Raw genomic sequence first — 17,905 nt, forward strand, 5'->3', positions numbered from 1 at the left:
CAAATAGAGTACGTATGAATTACACTCAATTTTCACTTTCTTTACAGCATTTCCATATGTAATATTGGCTGCTGTTGCTCCGCTGCATTTGTGCCATTTCATGATAACCCTAGCTCCACACCAAGTGAAGTTTAGCTTTTAGGCTTGATGATAACTGAATGTAAAATGTTTTGGTTTTGGTTAGGAGGTATTGCATTATTTCTTTCTTGTTCTCTTGGTTTCAGATTGACTAGTATACACATAAATGCAATTGCCTGTGGCAATTATTTTGTCAAGGACTTGATGCTTGTGGTTTAGAATTGGGATTCTTCCCCACAGGCTTAATCAATTTCGCAGCCAGTCAGGACTAATTTGGTTCTCATCTCATGGGCTCTTAATAGCATCTGACAAAGAAAAATAGCATTGGTAGCTCTTTCCTCCACATTTATGATATATGAATCACTGAATTCATGCATTAGGCCTAAAATGCTCATTATTTTGGACTCTTTCAGCACAAAATTAAATGTGATGTTGCATAAAAATTTAGCCCAATGCTTTAATTTGTGAAATTGTTTGTTTGGAAAATTGTGGCATTGTTAGTGATTCAACAGGTTTACTTAACTGAAACATGCTTGATGGTGACTGATTAACAATGTACATTGTTGGTCCTCAAAGATGCTATTATGCTTGATGTGATGGCACAAGATTTTTAGAAAAAGTTTGCACTGCTGGAAATTAAAATTGCAACACCAACAAGAATAACACACAATGAAATTTTACTTATTGTGTGTATACAGTAGGAAGAATATATGATTAAATCTGTAGCTCACTTTGGGATACAGAGACTGCAAAATTTATTACACAGAGCTGTCACTCCTGGCTGCAACTACAGCTCTAATTCAGCTGGCCATTGAGTCAAACAGAGCTTGGAGTAAGTGCTGCTTCATTTTTATGCCAGAGTTCGTTGATAAGAGATCTGGGAGCATGCTGTTTAATGCAACTGTCAAACATCCTCTGTTTAGAGATAGATCAGGCAGGACAGGCTACACACATTCTTGCAGTATCGTATTGAAAGATGTCACCATACCAGCTGTCCAGATGACCAGCTATTCAGACTAGAAATAGGTGGTAGTGTTGTGTACACAGTGGCATCTCATCATACCAGGTGCTGGGCCTGTATAATAATGACAAATGCAATCAAGTACTGTTCATTCTCCTTGGAGTCACACCCACATAGATACATCTGTCGCGTTGCTGTATGCTGAACTGGAACTTGTTTGAAAAGATAATGTGCTGCCACTCCTGTGTCCATTGTTGTAGGTTGGCATATTACTAGTGGTGTGCTTCTCTCTGCTGCTATGTGAAGGGAAGCTGCAACAATTGTCAATGTGTTGACCGTCTGTGGTGCTGTAGATGCATGTCATTCTGCAAAGAAGTTTGTTTGTTGACTTCAGGTATTTGATGTTGCTGTATGATCCTACATGGCTGACTGAATAATATGTCTGTTTTTCTTGGTTGCTAGTCACATGGTACCATTGAGATCCTGCATGGAATTGAGAATGACCCCCATGAACCCACCAATTCTATATTCATATCAGACGTGGGATTCCAATCAACATGAGCAGCACTACTACAGAAGAATAAACTGAAGCCCTACAGACTGTGATTCTGCCACTACTGAATTCTGATGTATGCTGTCAGACAACTCTCCTCCTTGTACGAGGCATAACACAATTGTCTCACAGGCAAACAAAATTAAAATGCAATGTCTGAAAAAGAAATGAAATCTTTCCTTATATATGTAGATTGCATTACTCCTACCTACTGAGTGAGTGAGGAGTAACAGTGGTTAAAACATTGGACTTAGTCATGAGGACGGTGATTCAAATCCTTATCCATCTACCTAGAATGAAGTTTTCTGTGATTTCCCTAAACCACTTGAGCCACATGCCGTGATGGTCCCTTTGAAAGGGCACGGGTGATTTCCTTCCCCATCCTAATGAAAACAATCTGAGCTTGTGCTTTGTCTCTAATGATCTTGTTGTTGAAGGGACATTAAACCCTAATCCTCCTTCCTTCCTTCCTTTCTTTTCATACCTGCTGTATGTAGCTGCACTGAAATGTTAATCATTTGCATACCGAAGCATGTAGTATATCTGAAGTTAATATGACATTTGTTGGATGTTATCTTCATGGTAGTCTAGTTATTAAGTTTAAATATGGAACTGAGAAGAATTTGAAGTAGGAAGATTAAGTGTTTGCAGCAATCCAGAGGATATGACTGGGAAACTTAATGACAGAAATACTCATGTAATTCTGAGTAATGGAAATTGTCAAATTAGGAAACAGTTAAAGGCATGCTAGACATTGACAGAGAAAGAACTAAAAGTATTAAAATTGAAGGTGGATATGAAATCTATTGAATTCACATAACATAAGCAACAATAGGACAAAGAGAAACAGTAACAACGCAGGCTAAATTGTTTCTGAACTGGGCACCCCACACAGATGTATGGGAAATTTCAATATAAATATGAGATAATAATTGTTGCAAACAGAAAATTACATAAGATTTTTAACCAATTTGAGAATGCTATACTTACTTCAGTAATAGCTGATGTCAAAATTAATTTTGCATGACATGAATTTCATGTAAGTTACAAAAGAAAGGCAGTACTGCCTAGATAGTCACAATATTTCATTAACAGTCCAATAGTGGAAATAAATGGAACAACTCTGACTGCCATTAAAATATTGATAGCCCAAAAAGAAGCAAAATCAGTGGGAGAATCAATAACATTGTAACGTTCACCATCAGTAGAGAAGGGAGAACTGGATGGGGATGGGGTTGGGCGAGTTAATGGTTTCAGTCAAAACATTTTTCACCAATAAGCTTAGAAGAGAGAGATATACTATTAAATACTCTAAACATAACTTACACTTTTCTGCGAGCAGAGGAAGCAGTGGAAGTTGGATGATTTTGGGCCAGTATAGATTGTTTCGGCACATTGGCAAACTTAGCTAGGAACAGTAGACTGTGCTGTAGAAATATAGCACTGCATATGTAGTATTGAATTCAGTGTTGTTCTTGCCTTGCAAGAATGAGTTGGGGCATGTTTCCTACACACTTCTTCTATGGCGCAGTGGTTAGCACACTGGACTCGCATTCGGGAGGACGGCGGTTCAATCCCGTCTCTGGCCATCCTGATTTAGGTTTTCCGTGATTTCCCTAAATCGCTTCAGGTAAATGCCGGGATGGTTCCTTTGAAAGGGCACGGCCGATTTCCTTCCCCATCCTTCCCTCACCCGAACTTGTGCTCCGTCTCTAATGACCTCGTTGTCAACGGGACGTTAAACACTAATATCCTCCTCCTCCTACACCTCTTCTATTCTAGATTGTTTCTCTCCTAGATTAGATTAAATTAGATTTACTTTCATTCCAAGTGATTCGTAGTGAGGAGGTCCTCCAGGATGTAGAACATGTCAGAAAAACAATAACACATGACAGATATTTACAACTAAAACAAATAAGCTAATGTGCCTTCCACAGGTCCCAAGTGGAATGATCATCATTTTTTTTAATTAACACTATATGAAAGGATCATTTTACAACACTCATTAACTAAGATGGCATTAATGTACTGAATTTAAAATTAAAAAAAAGGTTTTTTTATTTATAAGGCAATAAACATATAATAGAACTACTAGAATACTTATTTACAATTAACACATTACTGCACTGAAATGGTGGAGAAGTTAGTCAGTTGGTTCTACTGAAAAATTCATCAATGGAGTAGAAGGAGTTGGCCACCAATAAATCCTTAATGCTTCTATTAAACTGTATTTCATTGGTTGTTAAGCTTTTTATGGCTGCTGGCAAGTTATTGAAAATGTGTGTTTCTGAATAATGCACACCTATTTGTACAAGACTAAGTACTTTAAATCCTTTTGAAGATTATTCTTATTTCTAGTATCAATTCCATGAATTGAGCTGTTGGTTTGAAAAAACGATATATTTTTAATGACAAATTTCATTAATGAATGAATATATTGGGAAGCAGTAGTTAGTATCCCTAGTTCCCTATAGAGGCCTGTGCAGGATGTTCTTGAGTTCACACCACATATAACTCATATTGCACATTTTTGTGCCCACAAAACTTTTGCTTGGCTTGATGAATTACCCCCAAAAATAATCCCATATGACATTATGGACTGAAAGCAAGCATAGTATGCCAGCTCTTTCATTTTTATATCCCCTATGTCTGACAGAATTCGCACTGCTAATAGAGATTTGTTAAGACGCTTGAGCAGTTCTGTGGTGTGCTCCTCCCAGTTGAATTTATTATCAAGGTGTAATCCCAAGAATTTAACACTGTCCACTTTTTCTATCTGCTTGTCATCGTATGTCAGGCACATACTTGTGGGACACCCCTTACAAGTTCTGAACTGCATGTAGTGTGTTTTTTCAAAGTTTAGTGACAAAGAATTGGCTAGGAACCAGTGATTAATGTCCACAAATATTTTTCTAGCCGATCTTTCTAAGACTACACTTGATTTGCTATTTATTGGAAACAAAACAAACTTGGCATCTGGTAGATGATGATCACTTGCTTAAAGTCCCAGCATCCTGTGGAAGTGCCTAGTTATACTGCGTGTTTAGTAGTTATGACTAAATATGCAGTAAAAGAAAACAAAATGACTTGTTACAAATTACTGAATTATAAAAGATCATAACAATCTACATAAATGAACTTAAGCGAGGGGAATTTGTATCATAGTGACAGAACACAAGGTCCGAAAGTGACAAATGTAGAATAATGTAATACTGAACAATGATCATCTAGTGACTAGATTCTAATTAGTCTGTTTACAAATATACATATGTTTTATTTCACCTTTGAGCATATTCACATGCAATCAGTGTCAACAAAGTTAACATAATAATAATAATAATAATAATAATATAATAATAATAATAATAATGTAAACTTGGAGAAATATCATCAGTTATAAGAAAATGATCCAAGATAGATACAATACATATTTAAGTAAATACCAGTAACCACAGGGAGTGTTCTTACAGAGTAATTACAAGATAAATGATCTACATAGTTAAGTGAATGACAAATATCCTAAGTAATCAAACAGATTTATGAAACAGTAATAAAACAGTTACACAGTGTACCATATGTAAAGTTTGTAGTTCATTCTTATAAGAAATGTAGGTCATTTGATACACACTCAAGGAAATCTTGAGCAGAGTAAGTTATGTTACCTTTCGTCCATCACAAAAGAATAGTTTTAAATTTATTTACTGGCACTGGGAAGGCATTTTCAGATAATTTGTTGAAGTAAAGAGAACCACAATATTTGTAACTGTTATGAGTCTTTGCAAGCCTTACATATGGCACATTAATTGTACGTTCACTTCTTGTGTTATGGTCATGAACTGTCCTCAGGAATAATTAAAAATTATTCACATTGGCTGATGATTTCAATCATGGAAGAAGAAGTGTTTTGAAAACACCTAAAAATGTGAGTGAACATAAAAATGTTTTGGTCATAGCCATACACTCTTCTCTTGATGGTAAAAAAAAATTCACGATAATTAGGAGTAATTGTTCTGGGTACTGATGGATGCTCATATCATAAAACTGTAACCAATTACTATTTTATCTGTACTTAAAGTAATGAAGGTTTTTGCAAAAGCCATTAATCTGAATTCTGCAGAAGGAAAAAAAAAACAATTTTTTAATGTAAAAGAATATTAAGTAGCTATTAATTATAGAAGGTTATTTACCAAACTAGGAAAACTATCAGTTAAAGCATTTGTGTGCATAATGTATGTAATGTGTTTTTATATAAGAATGTTTCTGCATATATACTCTTGAAGTGAGGATTGAAAATTAATAATAAAGAAATGGAGTAAGTGGAAGCAGTATAAAAATATGTGTGCAAGTTGTATGCAAACTTAATCACACCACCTTGATAGGAAAGGAAGCAAATTGATTGCATTACTAAGAAATAATTTGTTCAAGCATTTTCGAGCACGAAAATTTTTATTTATTTATGTTTTGGGTCATTCCATGTCAAAGTGACAATATTAAAACATGTCTCCATTCGACCCTCTCCAAATCTAATGAAATTTGGTTTGAAGGTTCTATATGGCCTTTGACGGTTATTTACCAAATTTCAGTCCAGTATCTTCAGTGGTTTAATTTTTATGGACCTTTAAAGGGAGGCTACTCATCTTCACACCACGTATGAAGGTGCAAATGCGCCAAGTCTGCTTGACATCTTTTTAAAAGTTCTAGAAAACATTTGGTTATTTGCTCTAATATACATGGAGAACTTCTTATGCTGAATCACACCATGGCAAAAATTATGGAATTAGCCACATCTAAATATTGATAAAAGCTTCTAAAGTGTCTAAAAAATTCGTCGCACTATTCTGAGAGCCAAGGTTTGACTGACCACTGCTACCTTTCATTTGAACCAATCAAACCAAAACTTCAGAGGGTCATTTCTACTTATGATGTCTATATGTGGATCAAATTTAATTAGCACTGGATGCCTAGTTGAAAAGATATGCATCACCACAGGTGACCAAAATTTTCTACATGCAAATTTTAGGGTATTTTTGGGGGACAATATCTCAACTGTGTCGTGTTCAATCCTTTTTTTTTGCCACAGCTGGAAAGAGCATGCTTTAAGCTTTCAAATCTATATTGTTTAATTTCTGGATCTTGCATATTGATGAATCAGAATACCTATCAAAAGTAGGGAAAATGGATTATCGATAAATGCAAAAAATTAATACAATTTGAAGTTGTAAGTCAAAAAATGTGTAATTATAGTGTCTTTTAATGGTATAAGATTTGCCTTTGGTTTAGGGATTGTAACTATGCTAATAAGAAGTGTTTTTACATTATTTTACAGTAGAGAATATAAGTATAATAAAACTTGAGAAAATGCTCTTAAGATTATAAAATCTAGATGATCACAATGGAATGATACACTGCTTTAGAATGTTTTAACCCTTCAATGCATGGTGATGCATATATGCTTTGTCACTCAGTTTCACTTGGCATTATAAAGCAGCAATAGTTTTTTAAGGCTCTATCCTCACAGTGGTGGTACATTGCTGAATCATCACTTTCAATTGCAGTTTTCAGTATTGCCACTTTTCATAATGTCAGTCTTCTGTGTAGTGTAATCTCTGGTGTTGACATTTTACAATCTTAGTGTTGAGTACTGAGTGTTTGAATAATCAGTAATCATTGTTGTAGCTAAAGGTAAGCACTCAACCAATATGTTTTGATACACTAATTTGTATGTTTTATATAGCTGTACAAACAAGTCAGAATCTGCTGTGCTTCAAACCAGGATGTTCATCGGCTTTCAAAATTGTTTGTTGTAGGTTAATAAACTATTGTATAAAAATGAACCAAGAGACCCTTGCACCTTGCTGCTTTGGTGGATCAGATGGAGTTGATTGTCATAAGTCATCACCATTCTGTTATGACAAAAGTCAACTACAATCAGTTACGGAAATGTCACCAATAGACAACGAGCTTCTATGACATAGACCGGGGCTTGATTTCACTGAAGGTGCCCAAATTAGTTCATACCATAATGCCTTGTTGATGACAAAATTTCAGTTCCTACAGAAGACTTGCTGCAACCCATTTGGTAAAGAAAAACATCTAATGAAGAAGGCTTTAACACCAACAACCATTGCAATGTCTGACAGGTAGAAGTTACTGACTAATGAAGTTTTTAAACCTGGTCAGAAAATTTGTACCAAATGTAGACATGAAGTGGCCCAAAAACAATCATCCCACCAGGATAAGCAAGAACCACTATCCACTGAAGACATGGATGTTGTTGATGCTTGCTTTACTGCTAATACTTCATTAGCATCAATTGGAGAGTCACCATTAAAGCTTAAACGGATCAGCAAAAAGGATTCAATGGGATACATAAAGTGCAAAGTTCTGAAAGCCCAAGGCAGCATTACTAAGGTAATTGCCCCAGCTGCTGGTGTGAGCCAAGTAGATGTTGCTCAGATGCAAATGGAAGAGTGCCAAAAATGTACAGACATGGACATCTTAATTCAAGAACTGAAGATTAAGCTTCAGACTTCAGGCAATTGCAGTAAAGTTCAAATTTTGACCTGACCCCAAACAGATGGACTATTGAAAAAAGGCTAAAGAATTTACTGTTCAACTAAAATGGTGAAGAAGGCTAGGAAACTAAAGATGGAAAATGGGCTTTTCCCCTTTTCAGTTTTGCCAAAATCCCAGTGTTGAAGTAAAACAATATGTTCTCACCTTTCTAAAAATGAGTTGTATGTTTATGTCCATGGAAAAAGAATTGTGTTGTAGTAGGAATAAATAGGCAAAAGAGTCACAAGTAGAAACGCCTGCTCCTTCGTAAGCTGAAAGAAATGTACATTGCTTATTGTAAGCAATATGGAAATCAATTGAGATCCTCTAAATTTTTTGAGCTCAGGCCGATATGGTGTACTGCAGATGGTGATCTGAATCACACTCAGTATGTGTATCTGCAATTCATCAAAATTTCAAATTAATGTTGGCTTCAGCAACATCCATCCAAGATAACTACAAGAATTTTATGAAAAATAAAAAACTGTATGCAGTTTGGAATCAAAAGAGTGTATGCTGCAACGTTCTGAGGAATGTTTAGGAAACTAGAGGCTTTTCTTGAAGATGCTTTTAAAGATGATGACTCTGAAGAAACAATGGAATGCAAGCAATGGTCCATACTGACAGACACACATTAGATACATATCAGAGAACTGTTGAAGATTTCACGGAGGCACCGATTTTGAAAATTACCGGTTTAAGACACCATCACTTTGTGTCAAAACACCGAAGTTAATAATTTAAGCAGTTAAAAAGAACTCTTGCAGAAAATGAATTAATTATATTGAAGGAGTTTGGTGAGAATTATTTATTTATTGTTCAAGATGCTGTACAAAGATTCCATTGGGACAATAGTCAGGCCACATTACATCCATTTGCTGTCTAATTTGGTGGCAACGAATATCAGAGTATTAGCATTTGTGGATCAGAAACAGTCTCTATGATGATACTATTGCTGTTCATGCCTTTCAGATAAAGTTAATAGCATATTTAAAGACAAAGTTTGAAAATATTAAGAACATTTATTATTTTAGTGATGGTTCAGCTGCTCAGCATAAGAATTTCAAAAATTTCATCAGTTTATGTTTGCACGAAAAGAATTTTGGTATCACAGCCAAACAGAATTTTTTTGGGACAAGCCACAGTAAATCGCCTTGTGATGGCACTGAAGGAACAGTAAAAAGACTAGCAGCCCATGCTAGTCTGCAGAGCCCCTTGTTGTTGTTGTCTTCAGTCGTGAGACTGGTTTGATGCAGCTCTCCATGCTACTCGATCCTGTGCAAGCTTCTTCATCTCCCAGTGCTTACTGCAACCTACATCTTTCTGAATCTGCTTAGTGTATTCATCTCTTGGTCTCCCTCTACGATTTTTACCCTCCACACTGCCCTCCAATGCTAAATTTGTGATCCCTTGGTGCCTCAGAACATGTCCTACCAACCGGTCCCTTCTTCTTGTCAAGTTGTGCCACAAACTCCTCTTCTCCCCAGTTCTATTCAACACCTCCTTATTAGTTATGTGATCTACCCATCTAATCTTCAGCATTCTTCTGTAGCACCACATTTCAAAAGCTTCTATTCTCTTCTTATCCAAACTATTTATCGTCCATGTTTCACTTCCATACATTGCTACACTCCATACAAATACTTTCAGAAACGACTTCTCTGACATTTAAATCTATATTCGATGTTATCAAATTTCTCTTCTTCAGAAATGCTTTCCTTGCCATTGCCAGTCTACATTTTATATCCTCTCCACTTTGACCATCATCAGTTATTTTGCTCCCCAAATAGCAAAACTCCTTTACTACTTTAAGTGTCTCATTACCTAATCTAATTCCCTCAGCATCACCCAACTTAATTCGACTACATTCCATTATCCTCGTTTTGCTATTGTTTATGTTCATATTATATCTTCCTTTCAAGACACTGTCCATTCCGTTCAACAGCTCTTCCAAGTCCTTTGCTGTCTCTGACAGAACTACAATGTCATCGGTGAATCTCAACGTTTTTATTTCTTCACCATGGATTTTAATACCTACTCCGAATTTTTCTTTTGTTTCCTTTACTTCTTGCTCAATATACAGATTGAATAACATCGGCGGCAGGCTACAACCCTGTCTCACTCCCTTCCCAACCGCTGCTTCCCTTTCATGCTCTTATAACTGCCATCTTAGGTAACAAAATATTGGCTCCATACGATTTGTTGAATCCATGGATAAAGTTTTTTTTATGTACCAAAAGAAGAGATTGAAAAAGAAAAAAAAAAAAAAAAATCTGCCCGATCAAGAAACAAGTTTGCCATGGGACATACAATATCTGGAGCAAGAGAAAATCATCAATTTAACCAAATTAATTGCAATCAGTTTGGAGCAAGCAGAGTTTCAGGTGACACCACAGCAGTTGAGTTCAAGCCGTTGAAGCAGATGAAGAAATTCCAGCAATCTCAATTTCAAGTTTACAACCAACAATATATTGCATGTATGTATGACATGTTTTGGTGGATTGGAAGCTTGTGTGAAGTTTCACATGAACAACAAGATGTCCTCATCAGCTTTATGCACTCACGTGGTTCTGCTCGTTCCCTCCACTGGCCGGCTGCTAAAGACATCTGCTGGTTTCCTGAGCTACATATTTTCATGACTTTAGAAGCACCATCATCATCATCATCATGAAGACAATACAGTTATTCACAATCTGTCCTTGACAAAACTGTAGAACTGTTTAACCATAAATAGAACTGACTCTTTAGTATTTTTTATTATTTTAGTATTTTATATTAGTATTTTTTGTGAATCTGCTGTGTTGTGTATTATATTTGTTTTTATGGTATGTGTTAAATTAATTTTTGAAACTGATTTATAATCTGGAATAAAAAATTAATTATGGTGCTTAATGAGCAAAATATTTCACATTTCTATCTTCTCAAAGTGCTAAAATAATAAATTTTGAAATGTATTCTTACTCACCAATATGCAAGATCCAGGAATTAAGCAATATAACTTTGAAAGCCTAAAGCATGCTCTTTCCACCAAAGACAAGAAAAAGGGATTGAACAAGACAGAGTTGAGTTAATGCCCCCCAAAAATTACCCTAAAATTTGCACATAGAAAGTTTTGGCCAACTTTGCAGATGCATATCTTTTCATTTAGGCACCAAATGTTAGTTAAAACTAATACATACATAGACATCACAGGTAAGAATAACTCTCTGAAGTTTTGGTATGATTGGTTCATATGACAAGCAGCAGTGGTTGGTCAATCCTTGGCATGCAGAAAAGTGTGGCATATCTTTTAGCCACTTTAGAAGCTTGTATCCCTATTTAGGTACGGCTAAATCGCTAAATTTTGCCATCGTGTGATTCACATTAAAAGGTGTCTATGTATATTAAAGCAAATGACCAAATGTTTTCTATAACTTCTAAAAAAAAGCCTAGCAAACTTGGCACATTTGCACCTTTGTATGTGGTGTGAAGATGAGTAACCTCTCTTTAAAAGCCCATAAAAATTCAACCACTGAAGATACTGGACTGAAATTTGGTATGCAACCATCCAAGACCATATGCAATATTCGCACGAAATTTCATTAGATTTGGAGATGGTCGAGTGGGAATCCCTGGTTCCCTTGATGTAGAATGTTTATTTCTTTTAAGTTCTTCACAGGAGGACATCTCTCAGTTTACACTCATCTGTATTTGTTCCTTCCAAAACTCATAATATTTATGAATGCAGTGTCTCTTTAGCCTCTGCAGGATTTTTTTTCCGTCTGTAGGAATACACCTGCAGTAAACTGCTCATCATTTTCAACTGAGTTGATCGATTTCGATAAACTTTTCACAGCCAAAGGACTCAGTTGTAAGTTGATGAAAAAAAGTCATGCACTACTAGGCAATGACATGAAGCTCCTTTATCAGGGTATATACGTGGACAAGGGGAAAAATCCGGATTTTTCCCGGATTTCGCGGTTAAAAATTAAGCTTTTTTCCAGGTGAAAATACACTTTTCCATGTTAAGTGACAGTATACTTTCCCATGGAACTTATTAGTCCTTTAAATGGTTAACGTTTTGTACGTCATCGGCGTAGAACTTCCCGCCGCCACTTTTGTAAACGAAATCCATCAGAAAAGATATCTTGGATGATGTGCACAACGTGTACGCTACATATTTTCGTAATTACGAAAGTGTAAAGTGGAATTTTTCAGCAGCTCGTGGTCTTGCGGTAGCGTTCTCGCTTGCCGCGCACGGGGTCCCGGGTTCGATTCCCGGCTGGGTCAGGGATTTTCCTTACCTCGAGTTCACTGGGTATTGTTCATCATTCATCCCCAGTACGGTCGGAGGAAGGCAATGGCAAACCACCTCCACTACGACCTCTGGGCGTCCCGCATCGTTCCCTACGCTCCTCGGAATATGGAACCTCCTCCTCCTCATCATCATCATGAAATCCGAATTCCACCAAAGAAAGCACTGAAATCGAGATTGCGAAGTCCTATTGTAAGCCAGTCATAGCTCATGTCGCGTGATCTCGCCAGCCGATATTTACAGCATAGGACACTTGATGTAGTCAGCCAATACAAACATCACTGTTACGTGGCGCGAACACACAAATAGGAAAAGTTGATGGTCTAGATTAATATACATAGTGTAGCTACAAGAAAAGCGAAGCTTTTGCATATTATATTGATCTCGAAGATTAGTAAGCTACAAGAGAATCTAAGATTTCACATGTAATATTGGTCTTTCTTTTGCGTGTGTTATACTATGTAAACAAGTCAAACGCTCTATGATGTAAAAAATTCATCGCACATTCTCACACGTAACGTAATTTATCTCTCGTAAAAGGAAATTTACTTTGAAAGTAACGCTTTTGAAACCACCAACTGCAGTATTTTCCCGAGACCTGTTAGAAATACAGTAGGTTCTTTTATGCAGTTGCCATGGTGTGCCAGAAAACAGGCGTTACTACGCTTGCGCAGCTACGATAGCGTAGGAAGCCCGTATGTTCGTACGTATAATGCATTAAGATATCTTACATTACATCATAAAAGAAACAGGGCATCAAAAGTTCGTAAACCATATTAAAATGTATAATTCGGCTTGAAGTACACATTTGTATGTCCATATTCACAAAGAAGTAGGACCCAACCTCATATTACCCTTTCTAGTGTGGTTTTCGGGATGTCTATTTTCTCAGAGTACCAGTACTGTACTATCTCATGTTTGGTTCTTTATTATGGCAAAATGCCATACTTGCCAGAAGACGAAAACGTGCACTTGAAATTCAGCACACTGGACTATACTGTGGAATGAAAAGTTTTGTTTCAAAGGAATTGACTGCGTCAGCGGAAAACTTTAATAAAAGCCAAATTTCTCTAGCAAACCGACAAAAATAACTTCAGTGTTCTGCAAAGCAAGTATTGCTTGACTGTCAAAGATGAGGAAATGAAATAAAATCCGAAAATGGAAACTAGTAATATATTTCAGCCTTCCGTAACTATGTGAATGTATTTTAATTCACTTGATAGCTCCCGGCCACAGAAATCAGTTTTGTTTTCATTTGACAGGCACAGCAAAACGGCCCACGTGGAGACTAACCACCTCCCCACTACAACTCGGACTGCTCCGCGCGAATCCGGCAGCTTGGGAGCACCAGAAAAAGATTATCGGTTAGCATCTGTCTTCAAGTAGCCGGAGAACCGGGAAAGACAGCTCTTGTGAGACAGAACTGCGCATGCGCCCCCTGGCAACCTCTCAAACGAACCTATGTAACTAGTTGTGACGTTACGCTCATCGGAAGCAGTTTGTTGTTACGAAGTATTGCAGTCTTCGTTCTAAGGCCTTCGACACATTTTGCTGTTTGCAGATGCTTGTGTGTGCACGGTGTTTTGTAGTTGTAAAAGGCACATTTCCTTTGGTATTTTTCTCTCGTGTATGTTTTATTGCTGCAGTATTATTTTGCAGTAGCGGGATATAGTAATATTCTCTGTTAGAGTATCAATTATTACCAGTCAAAATTACAAAAATTTACCTGAATATAAAACCATGAAAAATCACCGGTATTCCGAATAATTTACGGATGACAAAAATTCTCGGGTTTTCCCGGATTTCCCGGTTGTCCCGGGGCATATACATTCTGTTTATGTTGTGAGAAAATAGTTATTTATTCATCGCATCATATAATTTATTAATATTCTAATTAGAGTACATGAGACATGCCAAAATTCAGTCAAATAATCCACTTAATTAAACTACAGCTAATGAGAACCGGCAGTATTGTGAAATTAATATATCTTTTTCTGAGAACAAAAAAATGGTTCAAATGGCTCTGAGCACTATGGGACTTAACTTCTGAGGTCATCAGTCCCCTAGAACTACTTTAACCTATCTAACCTAAGGACATCACATACATCCATGCCCGAGGCAGGATGCGAACCTGCGACCGTAGCGGTCGCGCGGTTCCAGACTGTAGCACCTAGAACCGCTTGGCCACCCCGGCCGGCTGATCTGAGAACAAACAGTTATATACACGTAAATGGGTAACTAGTATCGCCTATGATCGAAATCCGACCATTCGTATCGATGCCATAAAACTGTAAGTGCACTTAACATGGTGAATTACCGTATGTAGAAGTGACTGATCTATGATAAAAAAAAAAGGTCATACATCTTAAAGTCACACGCTCCACATAAAAGTGTCTGAAATTTTAGTTTCAGAACTGACGATAGCAAATTCTGCATTGTAGCTATGAATATTACTGAAATAATTCTTTGATTCCTCTTTAATTGTTCGAACATTTGAAGTGAGTCCTTGATACAGCGCATTGAAAAATAAATTTTGTGTTGACAGTGGCAAATTAACTTTCCTCTTACGACAACACAAAGCCGGCCGGAGTGGCCGAGCGGTTAAAGGCGCTACAGTCTGGAACCGCACGACCGCTACGGTCGCAGGTTCGAATCCTGCCTCGGGCATGGATGTGTGTGATGTCCTCAGGCTAGTTAGGTTTAAGTAGTTCTAAGTTCTAGGGGACTTATGACCACAGCAGTTGAGTCCCATAGTGCTCAGAGCCATTTGAACCATTTTTGACAACACAAAATGAATCAGGCAAAATAACCTCACACGCAAAATGGCAGAATGTTTTGCTCTGTCTGCACTATAAATTTAGCAAACAGCAATGCGCCATTTTCCGCTGTTATAAGTATGGTTCGAATTATGTTATTCTGATAGATTATAATATTTCAATAGCATCTACTGTCAATATTCTTACCAAATACCTGTTACTTTTATGTAATTAAAGCTCAAAAAGTCATTAAGTATCAAGATCTGGTCGCGTGATCGAAAACGTTCTGTTATTGACTGATGCTCTGACGAAGTCACAGGCAATAAAAAGATCCTTGTGTTATCGGAGCGTTAAATGAAGTTACGAGGTTTTTACGTATTTTTACTGAAAACAGTTTAGCTATGTAGTGACAGAAAACGCAATTACAACTTTTAAGTAACAACAGAAAGGAATTTTGTGGACGCTGATAATGGGAGCCTTGCGAAAGTTGATGCGTTTATGCTCCACCCATTTAGAACTGCGATATCTGCTACGATGTACATTGTTTTCCCTGCGCCCTGCAACGTCATTAAACTCGCTCAAAACTAAGGAATTGTATAACTTTGGCACATGGATACATATATTATAAATAGATTGTCGACTATCAGTCATGAACTACGACCCAAGCGCAAATTATTCCTGGTAAAACTGATTTCCTGCCCAGAAGGCACTCAGCAGAGATTCTGTACCTGTCAGCCGTTCTGTCGCGCAAGTGACAGCGCATTTGACTGCAGTATAAAGGCGGGTCTACACTGAGCGCGCCGTGCCGCGCCGCGCTGCGCAAAACTGCTGTGCGTGTCCAGTGTGGACGGCGAACCGCGCCGCGCAGTTTTCCGGCTGTTGTCGGTACATCAAAGGGAGTGGCGCGTTTGCGCGCGCTCAGTTTAGACGGGGTTTCGGCTGGCGGGCGCGGTAGTTTATTGCGTGCGTCAATTTGCGGTGACAGGTCGTGTGTTCTCGCGTAGGTGTCCTCGTTATGGAGTGGGACCGGAAGCAAAGTGAGAACCTCATAGAGCTGTATAGACAAAGGCGGGAACTGTGGGACCCAAAAGACAATAATTACCACATGAAAACCAAAAAAAGTGATGCTTGGCAGTGGGTTGCGAGTGGCGTCGGCTGTGGAATCGATGAAGCAAAAAAAAAAAAGAATGACATCATTGTTGTCTTCCTACAGAAGGGAGAAAATGAAAATGAAAAAGTCGAGGGGCACTGGAAAAGGTAATTATTCATAAACGATGTTTGTAACAACACAGTTTCCCATTTACATTTATTATAACATCGCACTATTGTTTCAGGGCTGACAGACACAATAGTAACTGGTTTGCTTTCCCATTATCTGAATTCCTGAAGGAACGAGACACTCCCACTGGTACCATAAACACAGAATATGTACGTACATGTTATGTAACAATTATCTATAATATACAGTCAGGTTCTATTAGCACTTTAACACAATAGGTAATTAGGCCATAAAGTGTGGTCTTCACAACGGTGTAGTGATAACAAACACGTATATGCTTTCATGCTGCCTCATCTTGCCAAGGTATACGTCCATTTTTGATAAAATAGTCGGCTATATCTTTGCGAATAGCTCAGGCATTTGACGAACTTTTTCTTGGCACTGCCTTTAAATTGCATAATGACATTGGTTGTGCTTCCCATCTCCATGTTCCTTCCACTAAAGTACCATCTGTCCACTGTGCCGTCTGGAGCATACAAACTGGAAGATTTCTTGCTCTGTCTCAAATAATTATGCAAGTAAATAGTTGTCAGTGCAATAACACTGGCTTTTTCTGGGTCCAGAAGCATTGGTTTCCTCATGACCCTAAAAACGGATGTCAGGATTCCAAAACAATTTTCGATAACCCGACGGGCTCTTGAAAGTCGATAGTTGAATGTTCTCTCTTTTGTACCTTTCGCATAGACGCCTGCGTATGGTTTCATCACATTCTCATGCAAAGCAAATGCTTCGTAGGCCAATATAACATATGGTGTCATCTGTTCACGTGCACTAGCGGTTCTAGGCGCTTCAGTCTGGAACCGCGTGACCGTTACGATCGCAGGTTCGAATCCTGCCTCGCGCATGGATGTGTGTGATGTCCTCAGGTTAGTTAGGTTTAAGTAGATCTAAGTTGTCCCATAGTGCGCAGAGCCATTTGAACCATTTGTTCACGTGCAGGAAGTGGTTCAGGTCGAGGTATATTCAGGAAGTTGTCTTGCAATTTCTTCCACAATTTAGTGCTTTTGAATATTCCGCCATCAGATATACGACCTTGTGAACCTACATGTGCACACAAGAAATTGAACTTTGCATCCACCGGAGCAAATAACACAATGCTAAAAAAGTTCTTGTAGTTATAGTACTCGCTGCTGTTATTTATTGGTGCCTGTAACATTACGTGTTTACCATCTGTAGCAAAAAATGGTTCAAATGGCTCTGAGCACTATGGGACTCAACTGCTGAGGTCATTAGTCCCCTAGAACTTAGAACTAGTTAAACCTAACTAACCTAAGGACATCACAAACATCCATGCCCGAGGCAGGATTCGAACCTGCGACCGTAGCGGTCTTGCGGTTCCAGACTGCAGCGCCTTTAACCGCACGGCCACTTCGGCCGGCCATCTGTAGCAGCCAGGCAATGGGGGAAATTCCATGCTTTATCAAATTCC

At 37.9% G+C, this 17,905-nt stretch overlaps 1 protein-coding gene across 1 annotated transcript; it reads right to left on the reverse strand.

Moving 5' to 3' along the window:
- Positions 1 to 16,766: 16,766 nt before the first annotated feature.
- Positions 16,767 to 17,234, reverse strand: LOC126470862 (uncharacterized). The gene has a single exon (XM_050098878.1). It carries the CDS (start codon positions 17,232 to 17,234, stop codon positions 16,767 to 16,769), a length of 468 nt encoding a protein of 155 aa, XP_049954835.1.
- Between the last annotated feature and the right edge of the window lie 671 nt (positions 17,235 to 17,905).

This window comes from Schistocerca serialis, chromosome 3 (assembly GCF_023864345.2).
Source record: "Schistocerca serialis cubense isolate TAMUIC-IGC-003099 chromosome 3, iqSchSeri2.2, whole genome shotgun sequence".
Classification (NCBI taxonomy): Eukaryota; Metazoa; Arthropoda; class Insecta; order Orthoptera; family Acrididae; genus Schistocerca; species Schistocerca serialis.

Coding starts and splice junctions, on each gene's coding strand:
- LOC126470862 (XM_050098878.1), bottom strand. CDS start 17,234: ATGACACCATATGTTATATTGGCCTACGAAGCATTTGCTTTGCATGAG.